Here is a 15376-nt window from a genome sequence, read left to right on the forward strand (position 1 = left end):
CCCTGTGAAATGACCTAGCAAGCCACCATCTCAAAGACAGTGAGGGATGGACAGGAATGTTGGCCTCGCAGTGACACCCACGTCGTAAATGAATAATTAAAAAAATATGAATGCAAATTGTAGATCATATCTCATACCTTGACTGATGTTTGTCCCACACCCATCAATTCCCACTGCTTTCCCTGAAGTCTGTAGTTAAATCAGGGCAAATGATGTATCACATTTGGAATGTTCCTGATCTGTGAAAATCAGTACAACACAATAGACTACATGGACTAACTAAGCCATGGGGGAGCACTGATTATAACCAGTGTGCAAAGTTTCCATCGCTTCGAGACATAAATACTCCTTGGATGAAAATTTTGCATTAGTTATTCTACTAATTTACCTTGATTCTTTAAAAGGGTTTTTATTAATGATGTACCTGCCCTTCTCATCTGAAAATGAGAGTCTAGGTTTTGATAATGGCACCAGGCATTCAGGTAAGAGAGGTGTTTTGGGGTCAGCTTTTATAACCCATTTGCAAGGGAAGCAGTATTCCACAAATAATGAAAGAATGGTCACGTTGAGTGGTGGCTAATCAGCCTCTGATCCAACATTTATCAAAATTTAGATTCTTATTTTCAGACGAGAAAGGCAGGTCGGGCATTCAAAAACCTTTTAAAGAATCGAGGTAAATTATCAGAATAAATAATGCAGACAGAATGAGTTAGTCCATGCATTGTGTTTTACTGATCTTTATAAATCAGGAACGTTCCAAGTGTGATTCATTATTTAAGCTGATTTAACTGAAAACATCAGGGAAAGCAATGAATGCACTGCAAGTTCGCCTCCATCTCTTTTACTTACTGCCAACTTTTGATCGTACACAGACAAAACCTAAACTCCTATAAAGGCTGACAAGTCGGTTAATGCCCAAAATGGTCCCAGGGATTGTGGTGTGCGATTACTCATTCCCATTGAGTGCTAAGCAGGTAGCAAGCCAACTTCATGCTGTTTCCTAATTATAATGGTCTTTGCCTGCAGAGTCCCCACACCCTTCATTGGCTGCATACATTAGTAAGGGAGGGGGGGCCAAAAGCATCAGTGATTTGCACTTCCCAAAGCTAGTCTGCACCTCTTAAAAAGGAGAGCATAGTGTGGCTGAGGCTGCTGCTGGGCATCATTCTGCAACTGAATCTAACTTGGGAAACAGAGATCAATGGTTCACTAAAGGAGAGGGAGAAGGCCTTTTGACTTTTGATACTGCACTAGAGGTCTTGATGGAGTAGAAGGAAAGGAGCAGAGATGTCCTGTATCCTCATGAGTGGCAGGAGACCCTCCAGTCAAGAATGAGAAGGCAGTAGAAACAGATAATCATGAGGTCAATGCCTGGAGTGCAATACAAGGACCTGGATGCAGTGCTGGAAGAAGTTCAATGACCTCACACGAGTGGTTAAGGTCAGTGAAAGCATCTTCAAGTGCCATATCCTATCAACTGTACAACTGGCCTCATCCACTGTTCAATTCAGCACAACCCCCATCACTCACTTACCAACAATCTCTCACATTCAGGACTTATGCATAACATTCATATGATTCACCTGACCTTCACACATTTAGTACTGGTGCAAGCTTCAGACCCACATCTGACAGCCTGCACACACTACCAGCTATTCGACCATGACAACCCCACCACCCAGGCAGTTTAAATGTACTCTAACATACTTGCCCCTCTCTTGGAGGAGAAGGTGACACAAAGCTCGATACTACAGAAACTAACTGGGTGGGGGTGGGTGTGGGTCAGACTGGGTGTGGGGATGTGGTGGGGGGGGGGGCGCGTGGGGAGAGGCTTGGCCTCATACTCTAACTCCCCCATGGGGGAGACTGTGTCGACTATTATTGGAAGAGTCATTGCTGAGATTGTGACAAGCAGCAGGATTGAAGTCATTGAAGATGATGTATCCACATACTTAATCCTCCTTCTCTTATCCCATCTCTCCCTCACTCCACTGACTTATAAAATTGCATATGATGCAAGCACACACTCCGTATTTTCTCCTTTCTCCTTACCACAACTTTACCATTGTCCCATTTCATTTCAAATGCCTGAGAACTGCAGCCTGCCCAGGCACTGGAGCAAGAACAAGAAGGCGATGAAAATGAAGATGCACCATCACTCAATTTCACACTTGTAGTCACCAGCTCAGATACCAACACTGCGCGTGATTTAGGGGATGGGACATGGCGAGGAATCACACTGGGCAGGAGTACACTGTATTCAGGATCAAGGAAGGATCAGCTCACCAGAGGGTGAGATTGTACTCCAGTTCTGCTGCAGAGAATTCAGGTGAGGACTTTGATGAGTAAGGCGACAGCAGAAGGCTAATGGGTGTGCACACCTCAACACTCGATACAGTGGAAAGCCCACCAGAAAGCCTGCGCTCGATGTCGAGGAACCTGGAGGAGTCCAGCACCACTTGGCACAGGGCTTTGTGTAAAGTTTGGAGTGCATTCTCTACAACATGGAACAGGTGGTCAACTCTGTCCACACACCTGTGGAGCTGAGCTAACCATGATGCAGTTTCTGATGGCTGATGTCTCGTCTTCCATTGCAACACGAGCAGCAACCATCTAGCATCTGAATGCTGCAGTAGAAGCTGTTACACAATCTCAGCCAATTCCATGGTTGGCATCTTCCATCTTGGCAATGGATACCAGTGTGCAAAGGGGCTTGCAGGGCATCACAACATTCCTGTAACCTGTTCTCGAGCAGATCTGCTTTTTAAAGACCCTCTGTGCAATTGGTCTCTTGTTGAGAGCCCTTCTCCCCCACCCTCCTCCTTCCTCTTCTCGAAGCTTTCCTGCTCTGTGTGACCTCTGCTCATTCTCCCAGTCATGCTCAATGCCAAGAGGAAACCCAACTAGGCACCCATGTCTGAAAGCAAGTGGTTTGTGCACAAAATGTTAAGCCATTAAAAAGGTACTTCAGCAGCAGCTAGGCCCCTTGCTATAGATATTGAAACTTTTAACACGTAAGGAAAAGTACAATTACAATGACAGCCATTAGAATTAATTCAGAAACTAACATGCAGCTGGTTGAAGATCCTTTTAAATGGCGCTTGTGTTGGGTCCTTCATGGCATTGAACATGTGTTCAGCTGTGGGAGATTAAGAGAGGGCAGGGGCTGGAACACAGATCTCCAAATGGCAGACCTGGTGTCAAATCAGTGTTTCATTAATGTTATGATCTGTTTACTCTGCATACCTCTGAGAGATGTTAGGTGCATGTGCACTAGCCCCTTTATGAATATGGCATCTGGCATATTTTATTGCAAACTATGCAAACCAGTTTACAACCTTAATGGGCCATGTAGTACCCCCAAAACAGGCTCTACCAAGCCCAATTTGACCCTGCTGAAGTCTTGACCTATTTTGTTCAGCAGCCAAAGGTGCAATCTGCTATGTCACTCCAAATAAACTGCAAGGCCTGAAGTAAAACATTCATTTAACAAGCTTCTGTTGTTAAAAACAACTATTCACATTACAAGAGTGAACAATGCAAAAGTGTGAATTAAAATAGTTGTGCATTCTTGATCTATAATTAAGTCACATGGAAAGCTTTATGGCCATGTTCCTAGGTATACAACACATTTGCATTTGTGTGCCCAGTTTGCCTCCAAGTCAGATCTTAAAAGCTTGCAAACTGCAGCCCAAATACTTCTGGTATTTTCAAGCAGTGTGATCCATGCAAGGCTAACAACACCTCCTTAACAGAATTACTTGTGTAACTTAAATTGAAACAAGTGGTGTTAATTTAACCTTGGACAACAAACCCTAACTAATGAGCCCATGTCAATGAAACAAACAGATGTTGGCACTAAAGAAAATCACCCGATTGCAAGCTTCACAGATAAACAAGCTGCTCATACATTATCCAAAAACTTACACAAATTTAGAAAAGCTTCCAGTGGTTAACTGTTCAACTGTTTGACTATTGCATCTTGTTTTCCATGTCACAAAAGTGTACTTCACAGGTCAAATGCTTTAGTGTGCGTTGTGAATTGATGGAAGAAAGCAGAAGGAGAACTTACTTTTGGCAAATCTTGGTGGATTGTCATTGACGTCAGTGAGAGAGATATTGACTGTTGTTGTCCCTGCTAAACCTCCCATTTGTCCACCCATGTCTTTGGCCTGAATGATGACTTGGTATTCCTCTTTAACTTCTCTATCCATGTTTGATAGAGCTGTTCTGATGACACCTAAACATGTAATACAGTGAGGAAATAAAGTATTTATCATCATCATGAAGGGATTTCTCTGTTATAAATAAAGATACAATTAATGTGCGCACATGATGGACTCTCAGACTTGCCTTTCAATGTTTACAGACTACCTGCACCACACTATGGATATTCAATTCCAAACCATTCAGGTAGCAGGGTGAGTGATGGGGAATTAATACTAGGGGAATAAACAATTAGTCATCTTTGTAAATTGCAGAGGTTGTGATTTTGGTGCTACATTTCTAACACTGCTTTAGTTTTGCTTTACTGACATTGAAACCAACAACAACAACTTATGGAACACCTTTAACATGGTAAAATCTCCCGAGACACTTCAACAAGAAAGTTATCAAACAAAATCTGACACCACGCCACATAAGGAGATGTTAGGACAGCTCAATCAAGGAGATAGGCCTGAAGGAATGTATCAAAGGAGGAAGGAGAGATAGAGAGGCAGAGGGTTAAATTCCAGAGCTTAGGACGCAGCCAGCTGAAGGCACGGCCGCCAACGATGGGGCCATGAGGTTCAAATATAAAACCAGGGATGTGGACTGGGCAGAATTGGAGGAGCACAGGGACTTCCGAGGGTTGTAAGGCCATAGGAGGATACAGAGATCGGGAGAGGCTTAAGGCTGTGGAGGTACTTGAAAACAAGGATGAGAATTTTAAAATGATATGTATTATGTTAAATAAATCTACTCAATAGATCAGACAGATCGCACAATTTTTCTAAAGCCTTTCCATCCACTACTTATTTTTCATTTAACAGCTTTATTTTGCTAACCAATATATGATTATTTCAGACGAAACACTATCTAATGGTGACACATAGCAATGGTCCTTCACCATAGAGACTCAATATACTCCCACAGAATTGTTCATTAACATCAGAATCGAACCCATAAGGAGAAGATGAGCAGGCGTCTATGACAATATACTGCCAGATACTTCAACACACTTCCCATTCTAAACTGAAGGCTGCTCAAATATATCTGCTAAATAGACAATTTATCTCGGTCGGTAGGAAAATGTAATAAATATCATCCCTTGAGAGTTGGGATCGCTTATACAATATATTTAGCTGCAGGCTTATTAATTTCCCATTCTGTCCATTAATTACCTCAAGCATAACTCTGAAAACATATTATATCATAAGCCACAAACCAAGTTTCAATTCCTTGTTCAATGACTCATTGACATTCTAATTATTGCAAATACAATAGTTATTTATTATTTTTGCAACATCCCCAAAAGGAAGAGCGCAGTTACTGTTAGATTCTTCGGGTTGAACACATTTTCAGGTTTTTTCACCTTGCTAAATGGGAAGCTGATGTGGCCCAATTGGAACCTACTGTTTGGCACAGGAAATGATGGAGGAGAGGGTGGCTGTGATGTGAAAAGCATTTCCATGACCAAGTTGTGTTGCTGACGTGTAAACATTATGGGGGTGAAATTGGTCTATGCCAGTGTGAGAGAGGCTTAGCTCAAATCAGCAACCTGATGTACATTGCACCAGCTTTTATTTTCCATTGACTTGGAAAATATTGCCAAAGTTTTTAATTTCAAACCAATTAGTAAAAGGGGAATTGAGGCTAGGACATAAGTTTCCAAAAAGAGCTTGAACAAGAGCCCACAACCCTCTGACTCAGAGACGAGGAAGTACTGCACGTTGAATGTCCTTTATCTGAAGCACTTGGAGCCCACTGTGTTTCGGTATTTGAATATTTTCGGTGTTCAGGTGTGATTTACCTACCATGTTGAATATGGTCAGGATGAATCTTGTGGAAACCTAACTAGTAATGAGGAGTTAGAGCAAAGGTTTTGTGTCCCTCAGTGTTAAGTTAAACAGTTCGTGAAGCAAGGGAAAGCAGACTTGGCACTCATAGCTATACTTCCAAAGATTTGCTGATTCCGTTTGGATCGCATATTATTATTTCCTGAAGGACAGCATTTTCTTGGTTGAACTTAGTTGCCATGATTGGGTTTGGGTCAGAAGCAAAAACTCTCACGCCAGCTGGGCAGGAGATAAGGCAAACAACTAGGCTACCCACGCTAAAGTTTGGGTCCAATCGGCGAGGATCGTGTCAGCTCTGGTCACAGGCACCTGCACATAAACGTTCGGTTTTTGGATGGGTTCAGTTTTCAGATGGATGGATAAAGGATACTCAACCCCACTGAGTCACAGCTGTGGAAAATTCAAAGTTGTTGCTCGTGTCTAACTGAAACCAGTGCTGAGATACTCATAAAGAAGTTATTGCTGCCCATTGTGTGATCTCCACAGAAATTTGGGAACTATTTCTATGAGTTACTGTTCAGGTTGTGGTAGAATTTTAAAAAAGAAATCTGTAACATATAGCTTCACTAAATTGCTCAGTTCATTTGTTTATTTTTTCACTTACAATTACAAGGAGGATAATATTTTATTATATTCATACATATCATCTTAAAAAATACACTTTTGACTTTACCATTGAGAAATAAGTGTTCAAATAATTTGTAAAATGATGTGTACAAGTTAGTAGCAGCTTTAGCAAATTACTGACGGACCCCTTACTAATATGATAACAAAACAAAATACTGTGGATGCTGGAAATCTGGAATAAAAACAAAAAATGCTGGGAAAACTCAGCAAGTCTAACAGCATCTGTGGAGAAAGAAACCGAGTTAATGTTTCGAGTCCGTACGACACTTCTTCAGACATCTTACCAATGGTCTGCTAATATCGACAAGTTATAGAGCATTTGTTTTACTGCTCATCGTTCAGCAAATATTACCAAATTAACCGATCTGGGGCAATTAAGTTTGGAATGTAGTTACTGGTTTGCTTTGAGAATCAATGATCTCATTGGCCAACAATGGGGACATCCGTATCTGGAATAACAATTGCCAATTACAAAGCTCCTTCTTGGGAAGAAACACAAATCTGACCAAACAAGTATGCAAAGCTCAGCAAAAAACCTAAACTACATTTCCAGTGTTGTTAATTTAATAAGACATGAAGTTATTAAGTCACTATTTCTGAAGGGAATGGAGTGAAGCCTACGAATGCTCCAAATATATTGTTCTATCATCGGCGATGAGTTCTGATGAAGAGTCATATTGGGCTGGAAACGTTAACTCTGTTTCTCTCTTCTCAGATACTGACAGGCCTGGTGAGCTTTGCCAGCACTTCCTGTTTTTATTTCAGGTCACCAGCGTCCGCAGTATTTTGCTTCCGTTAAACTATTTTACCAGCTCTCCCTTCTCGTGCATCGCTGAGTTGAAATTAAGGGATGAAAATCGAACAGTGTTGCACTCGTATTTCGGAAGTAAAATAGCTGTAACCCTAACCAAGTTAGAAATAGGGCAGGTCTGTGCCCAATCTGTGCAGATGCTCGGCCCACTACCAGGCTCATTGTGCCGGCTTTTTGTTTTACACAATCCTGGCAGGTGTCGGGCCCCTCGCATAATTAAAGCCTCTAGAAGGACTCAGTTGCCCTGATTGGAGCAAGCACCAGGCCTCGTCCCCTGCGGCATCCACCACTGAAAAGTTAAGTAAAATGCTTTCACTTTTTCATTTTTAATGTGACAATCACCCCTGCATCACCTGAACCCTGCATCATTGTTGGGGGGAGGTGGTGGCGTGGTGAGAATGTCACTGGGCTTGTAATCCAGGGCCCCAGGCTAATACTCTGAGGACACAAGTTCAAAATTGTGGAATTTGAATCTAATTAATAAATCTGGAATTGAAAAGCTAGTCTCAGTAATGGAGACCAGGAAATCCCACCTGGTTCACTCATATCCTTTAGGGAAGGAAATCTGCCATCTATACCTGGTATGGACTACATGTGAATCCACAGTAATGTGGTTGACTCTTACATGCCCTTTGAAATGGCCGAGCAAGACACCCAGTTGTGTCAAACTGCTACAAATCTAATTCCCTTCCTAACAGCACCGTGGGTGTACCCACACCACATGGATTACAGTGGTTCAAGAAGATGGCTCATTACCACCTTCTCAAGGGCAATTTGGGATGAGCAATAAATGCTGGCCTGGCCTGTGACACCCACATCCCATGAAAGAATTTAAAAAAAAACCCAAATGAAGGGTCATCGTTCTGAAATGTTAGCCTGTTTTTCTCTCTCCGCAGTAGCTGCCTGCCCTGCTGAGTATTTCCAGCATTTCCTGCTTTCTTTTCAGATTTCAATCACCTGCAGCATTTCACTTTTGTGTTGTAATGGTAATAATGTTTTGTCCGGGACATAGTTTACAAAAATACACATATCTTTCAAGATATGATATTGAGGGAATGGGAGCTCCCAGCATAGAAAGTTCCTACACTTTCCGGCATGGGGGTTTGTTTGAGACCCTGAAACCAGAAACTGTGCGCAAAGGCTCCAACCTAGGGTATTGGGTCTCAGTCTATTTTCTGGCCCTCTTGCTGAGTGCTGGCTGTTTTATTGTATCACTCAGCAATGTGCCTTGGAAATTAAAGAGAAAGAAACAGCTTGTGTCTCTATAATGCCCTACACGACCTCAGGTAATCCAACCTCTTTCCTGCCAACAAATCCTTGGAAATGTGGTCACCAACGTCCACTTTCATTTTCTTTGGTTGTTGAGCACTGTCTGTTCATTTAAAGGGCCAGCACCCTAACATTCTGCGCAGCCACACATGCAGGCAGCTTAGAGGGAATTTTAGGGAGAGAATATTTCCCCTGTCGGGAGGGTTGTGCAGGGGCGGGCACGGCCTTGATTGGCGCCCACAATCGGGTCCGCGCCGCCATTTTATGTGGGCCCACCCAACGTGACATGCACCTGAGCGGTCGGGGGATGGAGGGGTGTTCCCCGAATCAGAAAGAGTGCAGGAATCTCCCTGAAGTGCAGAGGTGCCTCAGGGAGATAAGTTTTAAGTTTTAAAAATTTTAATAAGGAAAAAAAATTTAAGGCATGTCCCTCACGCGACAGTGTCACATGAACTTTAACAGAAAAATGTATTTAATCTATAAATCCTTCATGAAACCACCACCCCCCCCCTGCCCCCGCCAACCTTAAGGTTGTACGGGCAGCTTTCCCAATAGGCTTAATTAGTCCATTAATGGTCTTAACAGGCCTTTGACAGATCAGTGGGCTTACGGCTGACTTGGCTGTGCATCCGCCAAGCTGAAAATCTAAATGACACACGGTGACGTTGGGATGATGATGTCACCACGCATCATTTTATGCCTCTGCAAGCGGACCCCGCGCCCTCACTCTGAGCCGAAGATTCAGCCCTAGTGGTCGCTATTTAAATGTAGGAAACACAGTAGCCAATTTGCGCACAGCAAGTTTCCACAAATACTAATGCGATAATGGCCCAGTTAAACTTGCTTTTGTGATATTGGTTGAGGGATAAATATTGACCAGGGCACAGGGGAGAACTCCTCTACTCTTCTTCAAAATAGTGCAGTGGGATCTTTTAAGTCCATGGGAGAGGGCAAATGGTGCCTTGGTTTAACGTAACTTCCAAAAAAATGACACCTCCAATGTTACAGTACTCCCTCCATACTGCACTGGTGTTTCAGCCAGAATTTTGAGCTCAAATCTCAGCGGGACTGGAACTCATAACTGTCTGACTCAGAGATGAGAGAGGTTCCCCCAAAAAGCTACAGCTAGGCAAATTTCCAAGTTCTTGTTTGAATATAAAAATTAAATTGTACATTTTAGATAGAAAAGCAATTACCTGTTTTAGGATCCACAGAAAAGTACGGCTGTCCCTGCAGGATACTGTACACCACTCTGGCACTGTTTCCATATGTTGGATCATCAGCATCTGTAGCTGTTACCTGAAGCACAAAGGAACCTAAAAAAAAAACAATAAACATTCCAACAGGTCAATTCTTTATGTTCTCTAAGCATGCCTGCAAGGTTTGAAGGAGTACAAGAATAATCTTTCACTACTTGTAAGCAAAATAAATACAGAACCAATAGGAGAGGATTCACAACAAATCCTAATTAAAGGCTCCTTTTCTTCATCATGAAGAATGTGATGTGGGGGGTGGTTCTTCATAGCAAAGCACTGTGGACCATACAGAGACTGGTGAATAATATTCCCAAGCCCAAAAGACTGTCAAAATAACCTGTTTTCATTGAAGGACTTTGGTTATACAGCAAGATAAGTGCAACAATGCAAAATCAGAAGCTATCTCAAGAGAGAGGAAGGACAGCCAGAAGATGTCCTCTCCAGTAGAAGCTTTTGTCTTCTTAAGCACCAGTAACACAACATTGACAACTTCCGCAGAGGACACTACCAACTCACACTGTTTCCTCCTTAAGCTGAAGCAGGTTTCTTGGTATTGCTTGTGGTGAGAAGCAGAAATTGGGATACTTAAAGGGGAAACCTAGGCTTAGACAACAACCTGGAAATGACTGAAATTGCTACTACCAAACACTCGATGCATTTTATTAAGCTCTGTTCATAGCAATAGAAGGAAGCCATTCAGCCCCTCAGGCCTGTTCCACCATTCAATGAGATCACCAATGGCTGCATGCCTGTATCCAAATTCCACCTACCTGTGCTGTGTATCCTATGTAAAGCTGCCTTGGCTCCATATCCTTTTATACCCTGGTCTAGCAAAAATTTATCAATCTTACTTTTAAAATTAATTATTGAGCTAGCAATTTTTTTCTGGGAAGGAGTTCCATACATCTGCTACCTTTTACATGAATAAGTGATTTCTAACGTCTCTCCTGATTGGCCTCTCTCCTTTTTTAAGGCATGTCTCCTTGTCCAAGACACTTGCACCAGCGCAAAAAAGGATTCTCTCTACCCCATCAATCCCTTTCAAAATACTAAAAACAATCAAATCACCACTTTACCTTTTATATTCCAGAAAATACGAGCCAAATTAATAAAATTTCTCCTCCTAATCGAACTCTGGGAGCCCTGGTAACGTTTTGGTGGATCTACACTGCACGTCTTCCAAGGTCAATATATTCTTTCCAAGGGACACTGCCCAGGACTGCACAGACATGATCTAACTTGGTCTTTGTACAGCTGCAGCATTATTTATTGGAAATATCAACTCTGTGTTGGCAAAATAGTGTAAGGAATCTGATATGAATGGGCCTATACTTGATACAGCGAAAAATAGTGGATAAAAACTCATGGAAGTAAATACTGAGTAATGGATGATGGTGTGTGTACAGTGAGATACATTCTTAAAAATGTTTATAGCATGTATCCAGGTACATAACAGCCCAAGACATAACTGTCCTCCCAACTTGTTTGTAAATACTGAGAAAGTGCTTTTGTTTTATTCCCATTCATTTCAAGTGTGGTCTAACTAAGTTTCTATCTCAATTTTAGGATTATTCCATGCTCGGTTTCCAGATTTTTAATATTGCAGTATGATGGGTTCCAGCTAATCTTCCCTTTAATGCTGCACAGCTGAGATTATAATTCTTTGTGGTCCGGAGGAACACAACTCCTCACCCAATAGCTCCAAAGTGATTAATTAGTTGTAATTGTACTCCACGCGATGCTAAACCCACTTGATGGGAGACAGCCTGCTCCAGGGAATCAAACATTCCCCCTCGGGGGTCAGTTTGGAATGTGATTCAGTATATATTGTAACATCAGGTTCATTGAACTGCAATGCCAAAGTTCTGATGGAAATGTGCCTGAGGTTGCCCAGTCAGTGGTGGATTAGCTGTGCTCCCGATTTGACTTCCAATTTTAATGACTGAACAAAGAAATGCAGCATTAAATTCTGATTGGGTGCAACTGAAAAAAGATGGTTGAAAATAAGCATAAATAAAAAATATATATAAACTGAAATCCAATGTTATATAAATGACACTCAGCTCTTGAATTTAACCTAATGGCATAAATGACACTCTACTCAAGTGTTACACATCCCCAATTTGCTTTTGAGCATTTAGCTCCAACATGCAATACAGAATAGATCATGCAAAGTATGATGTAGTATCACTTCGAATCAGATATAGTTCTAAACTATTAATACCTATAATTTAAATGGCAGGATTATTGGACTGAAGTTAAATGAGAATAAAATTGAGATAATGAGATATGCTTCATGCGAATGAAAAATATGAACACTACTTGAAGACCACTCATCCATTAGAGCAGAATCGCATGCTCACAGATCTGTGAAGTACACTTGCAGAAGATTGAATATTTGACAGAAAAAAACAATAATCAAACTACAAAAAAGCGAGAAAGTGCTTCAATTGATTGATGGCAGTATGGCAGGCAATAGGAACATGGGAACACAGGGCTAGTTAGCCCCTTGAGCCTGTTCTGCCATTTAATGGGATCGTTGTTGATCGGTGGCCTAACTCTACATATTGGTCTCTGCTCCAAAGCCCTTAATATAGCTAACAAAAATCATTCAATCTCAGAGTTAAAATTAATAGTTGATCCAGAACCAATTGCTTTTTGCGTAAGAGTTCCAAACTTCTGCCACTGTATGTGTAAATTGTTTTTCTAATTTCACTTCTGAAATGTATATCTCTAATTTTTTGAATTAAATACAGGCTCCCTAACTAGTGAAATAGTTTCTCCCAAACTACCTTACCTGTTCCCCTTTGAAAACTTTAACTGATTACCCCTTAACCTTCTAAATTCCAGGGACTATCACACTAATTTGTTTACTCTTTCCTCATAGCTAAACCCTTGCAGGCCAGGTATCATGTTAGTAAATCTGTGCTGCGCTTCCTTTAAGGTCAATATATGCTTTCTAAGGTGTGCCGTCCCTGGAGTCAATGTTCATTGGACTATGCATGGAATTCTATGGTGCAGTTGTTCCACTAACGCTTCAGTAAGGATTTGAAACATTGATGACAAAGGTGACATAAGAACAACAGAATCTAGAGGCAGGTTGCAGATCTAGAGAAAGAGCTACCCTGGGTGATTTTCATTTTTTGCCGTTATTAGACTGAGCGGCGGGTATGCTGATTCCGCTAGCCATTCGATATTCTCAGCAGGAGGCTGAGGCCATTTTAGTGGCTGCGGCTCATCGTTATTACATTGCTGAGCTGTGAGTGTCGAGCACTTCTCACTGGTAATTTGCTGATCAGATGAGGGGACAGAAAACTGGCAACTCCTTTGTGGAGGCAAGCTGGAGATTTGGAGCGAAAGATGTGAGAAAGTGATCATGGAGGAGAGGACAGGAAGATTTTTGCTGGGCGAGGGCAAACGTTTGTTCGTCTTAGCCTTTCGAGCATCGGTGCTGAGGATATTTTGCTGATTTTGAGCCGTTGCAACATTCCGTTTAATGAGCACTGATTAGGGCGCTCTTTGTCTGGTATCAGCTTGCTGAGCAGGCTCAGTATCTAAACATCGCACGTGCATCCTACAGATGACAATGAACTTTGACCAACCTGTTACCTGCCTGATACAAGTGACATTCTGTCCACCCATTTCCATGATGGGTGGGTCTGGTGAGGTAGCCCATCTCCAAGATCAGCTTTGCAATTTCCAGGAGTGCAAATGCCTTTCCTGTCCAGTGGAGGCCAAGAACATTGGCCCCATTACGAATACAAATTGGATTTGTTTAATCGTGGTTGAAAGATAGCCATGATAATAATAATGATAATGCATAATGTCAGAGAGCTGAAGCAAATTAACAGCGTGGTATAAAAAATGCAGCGGGACACTGAGCATGAACTAAGTTACAGTTCACTGGGTAGCATGCTCGTCTCTGCACTAACACCATGGCTGGGGTCTGCATGTCTTTGATAGCGAGCTGGAAGCCATATTGCTGTGAAGTAGTGAACACTTATTGACTACTTAAACTGTTTACAGAGACAGACTTTAGCAGGACTCCACTAGAACCTTCTTCCCTCAGGTTCCAATATGTGATCTGACATCCCTGATGATGCACTCAAGCTATTAGCATAATCATTATTAACCTTTTTACTACAGTGTCTGCATCAGAAAGTCCTGGCGTAATGCCCCTTCCAGGGACTTGGAGCAGGATTTTCTCTTTTGGGTCTGGATCAAATGTGGAGCCTGATCTTGCAACTAGTTGGGAGTCACCTGAAATCGGTTTTGGCTGGGTTGGCCAATTAGCAGCCTTAAAGGCATGCTCACTAACCAATTAAGGGCAGTTGGAGGCCAATCAAAGCTGGAAAGCCAATAGGAGATTTTCCAGCACAGAAGGAACTGCAGCCTGCTTTTTGTAGTAGATGGAGAGAGAGAGAAAGAGAGAGCGAGAGATGCCCAGTTAGCACTTTTAACATATTTAAAATAAAAAATGGCCACAGCTTCAAGGCAGTCATGGCTATATCTAGTATCGGCTAAGGGGTGGGGCCTCAAAGTGATGTAAGAGATCTTGGAACACTGGCCCCACGGTCAGACACCGGGAGGCTGCCTCCAGTCATCTGCCAGGGTTCAGACCCTGTGCAGGGCCCACAGGTCAACTGCAAAAATTCCAGTCAGCCTCTGAACAATGGTCTTCATTGGCCTTTTAATTATCTTAACCATCCACCGCAGGAATCAGGACAGTGATGGGGTATTAGCATGCTTGTTGGGAAATTCCATGCCTGTGTGCCTCCATTACCCACCCCCACATTCAGGCCAAAATCCTGCCCCAAACACAAAAATCCAGGCTGACACTCCAGTGTAGGATTGAGGGAGTGCTGCAGTGTTTGACATGCTGACGTTTGGATGAGATGTTAAACCAAGGCTCTGACTGCCTCTCAGGTGGACATCAAAGATCCTCTGGTACTATTTCAAGAAAAGGCTGGGGAATTATCCTCGGTATCTTGGTGAATATTTACCCTTTAAAACAAGTAAACCACTAAAAATAGGATTATCTGGTCATCATCACAATGCTGGTTGAGAACTTCTGTGGGATAATTGCTTCACTGAGTTTCCTACATGACAAAGTGACTTCATAAGTATCCCTTTGGCTGCAAAGCACTTTGGAATGTGTTGAGCTTGTGGAAGATGCTATAGAAATGCAAGTCTGTCTCATTTTCTTGATATGAGATAGAGGAGGGTAAATGTTCAAGTTCGCCATGTGGGGGGGGGGGGGGTGGGAAAGGATGGGGGTGCAGCTAAACTGGAAGTGTAGTTCCCTATGGAAATGGAAACAAAGTGATTTGCAATGTCATTTTACTGCCCACTGG

General features: G+C 42.3%; 1 protein-coding gene across 2 annotated transcripts in view; it reads right to left on the reverse strand.

Annotated features, from left to right (window-relative positions):
• The window catches only part of LOC121276336 (cadherin-12-like), a 247802-nt gene that overhangs the window by 146840 nt on the left and 85586 nt on the right, over nt 1–15376 (reverse strand). For both annotated transcript variants that reach the window (XM_041184619.1, XM_041184617.1), the window contains exons 5-6: nt 9963–10082; nt 4073–4240 (exon numbers count right to left, since the gene is read on the reverse strand). In XM_041184619.1, coding sequence (XP_041040553.1) covers nt 4073–4240; nt 9963–10082 — 288 coding nt within the window. The remainder of the gene's footprint in view (nt 1–4072; nt 4241–9962; nt 10083–15376) is intronic.

The sequence above is a fragment of the Carcharodon carcharias genome, chromosome 3 (assembly GCF_017639515.1).
Source record: "Carcharodon carcharias isolate sCarCar2 chromosome 3, sCarCar2.pri, whole genome shotgun sequence".
Taxonomy (NCBI): domain Eukaryota; kingdom Metazoa; phylum Chordata; class Chondrichthyes; order Lamniformes; family Lamnidae; genus Carcharodon; species Carcharodon carcharias.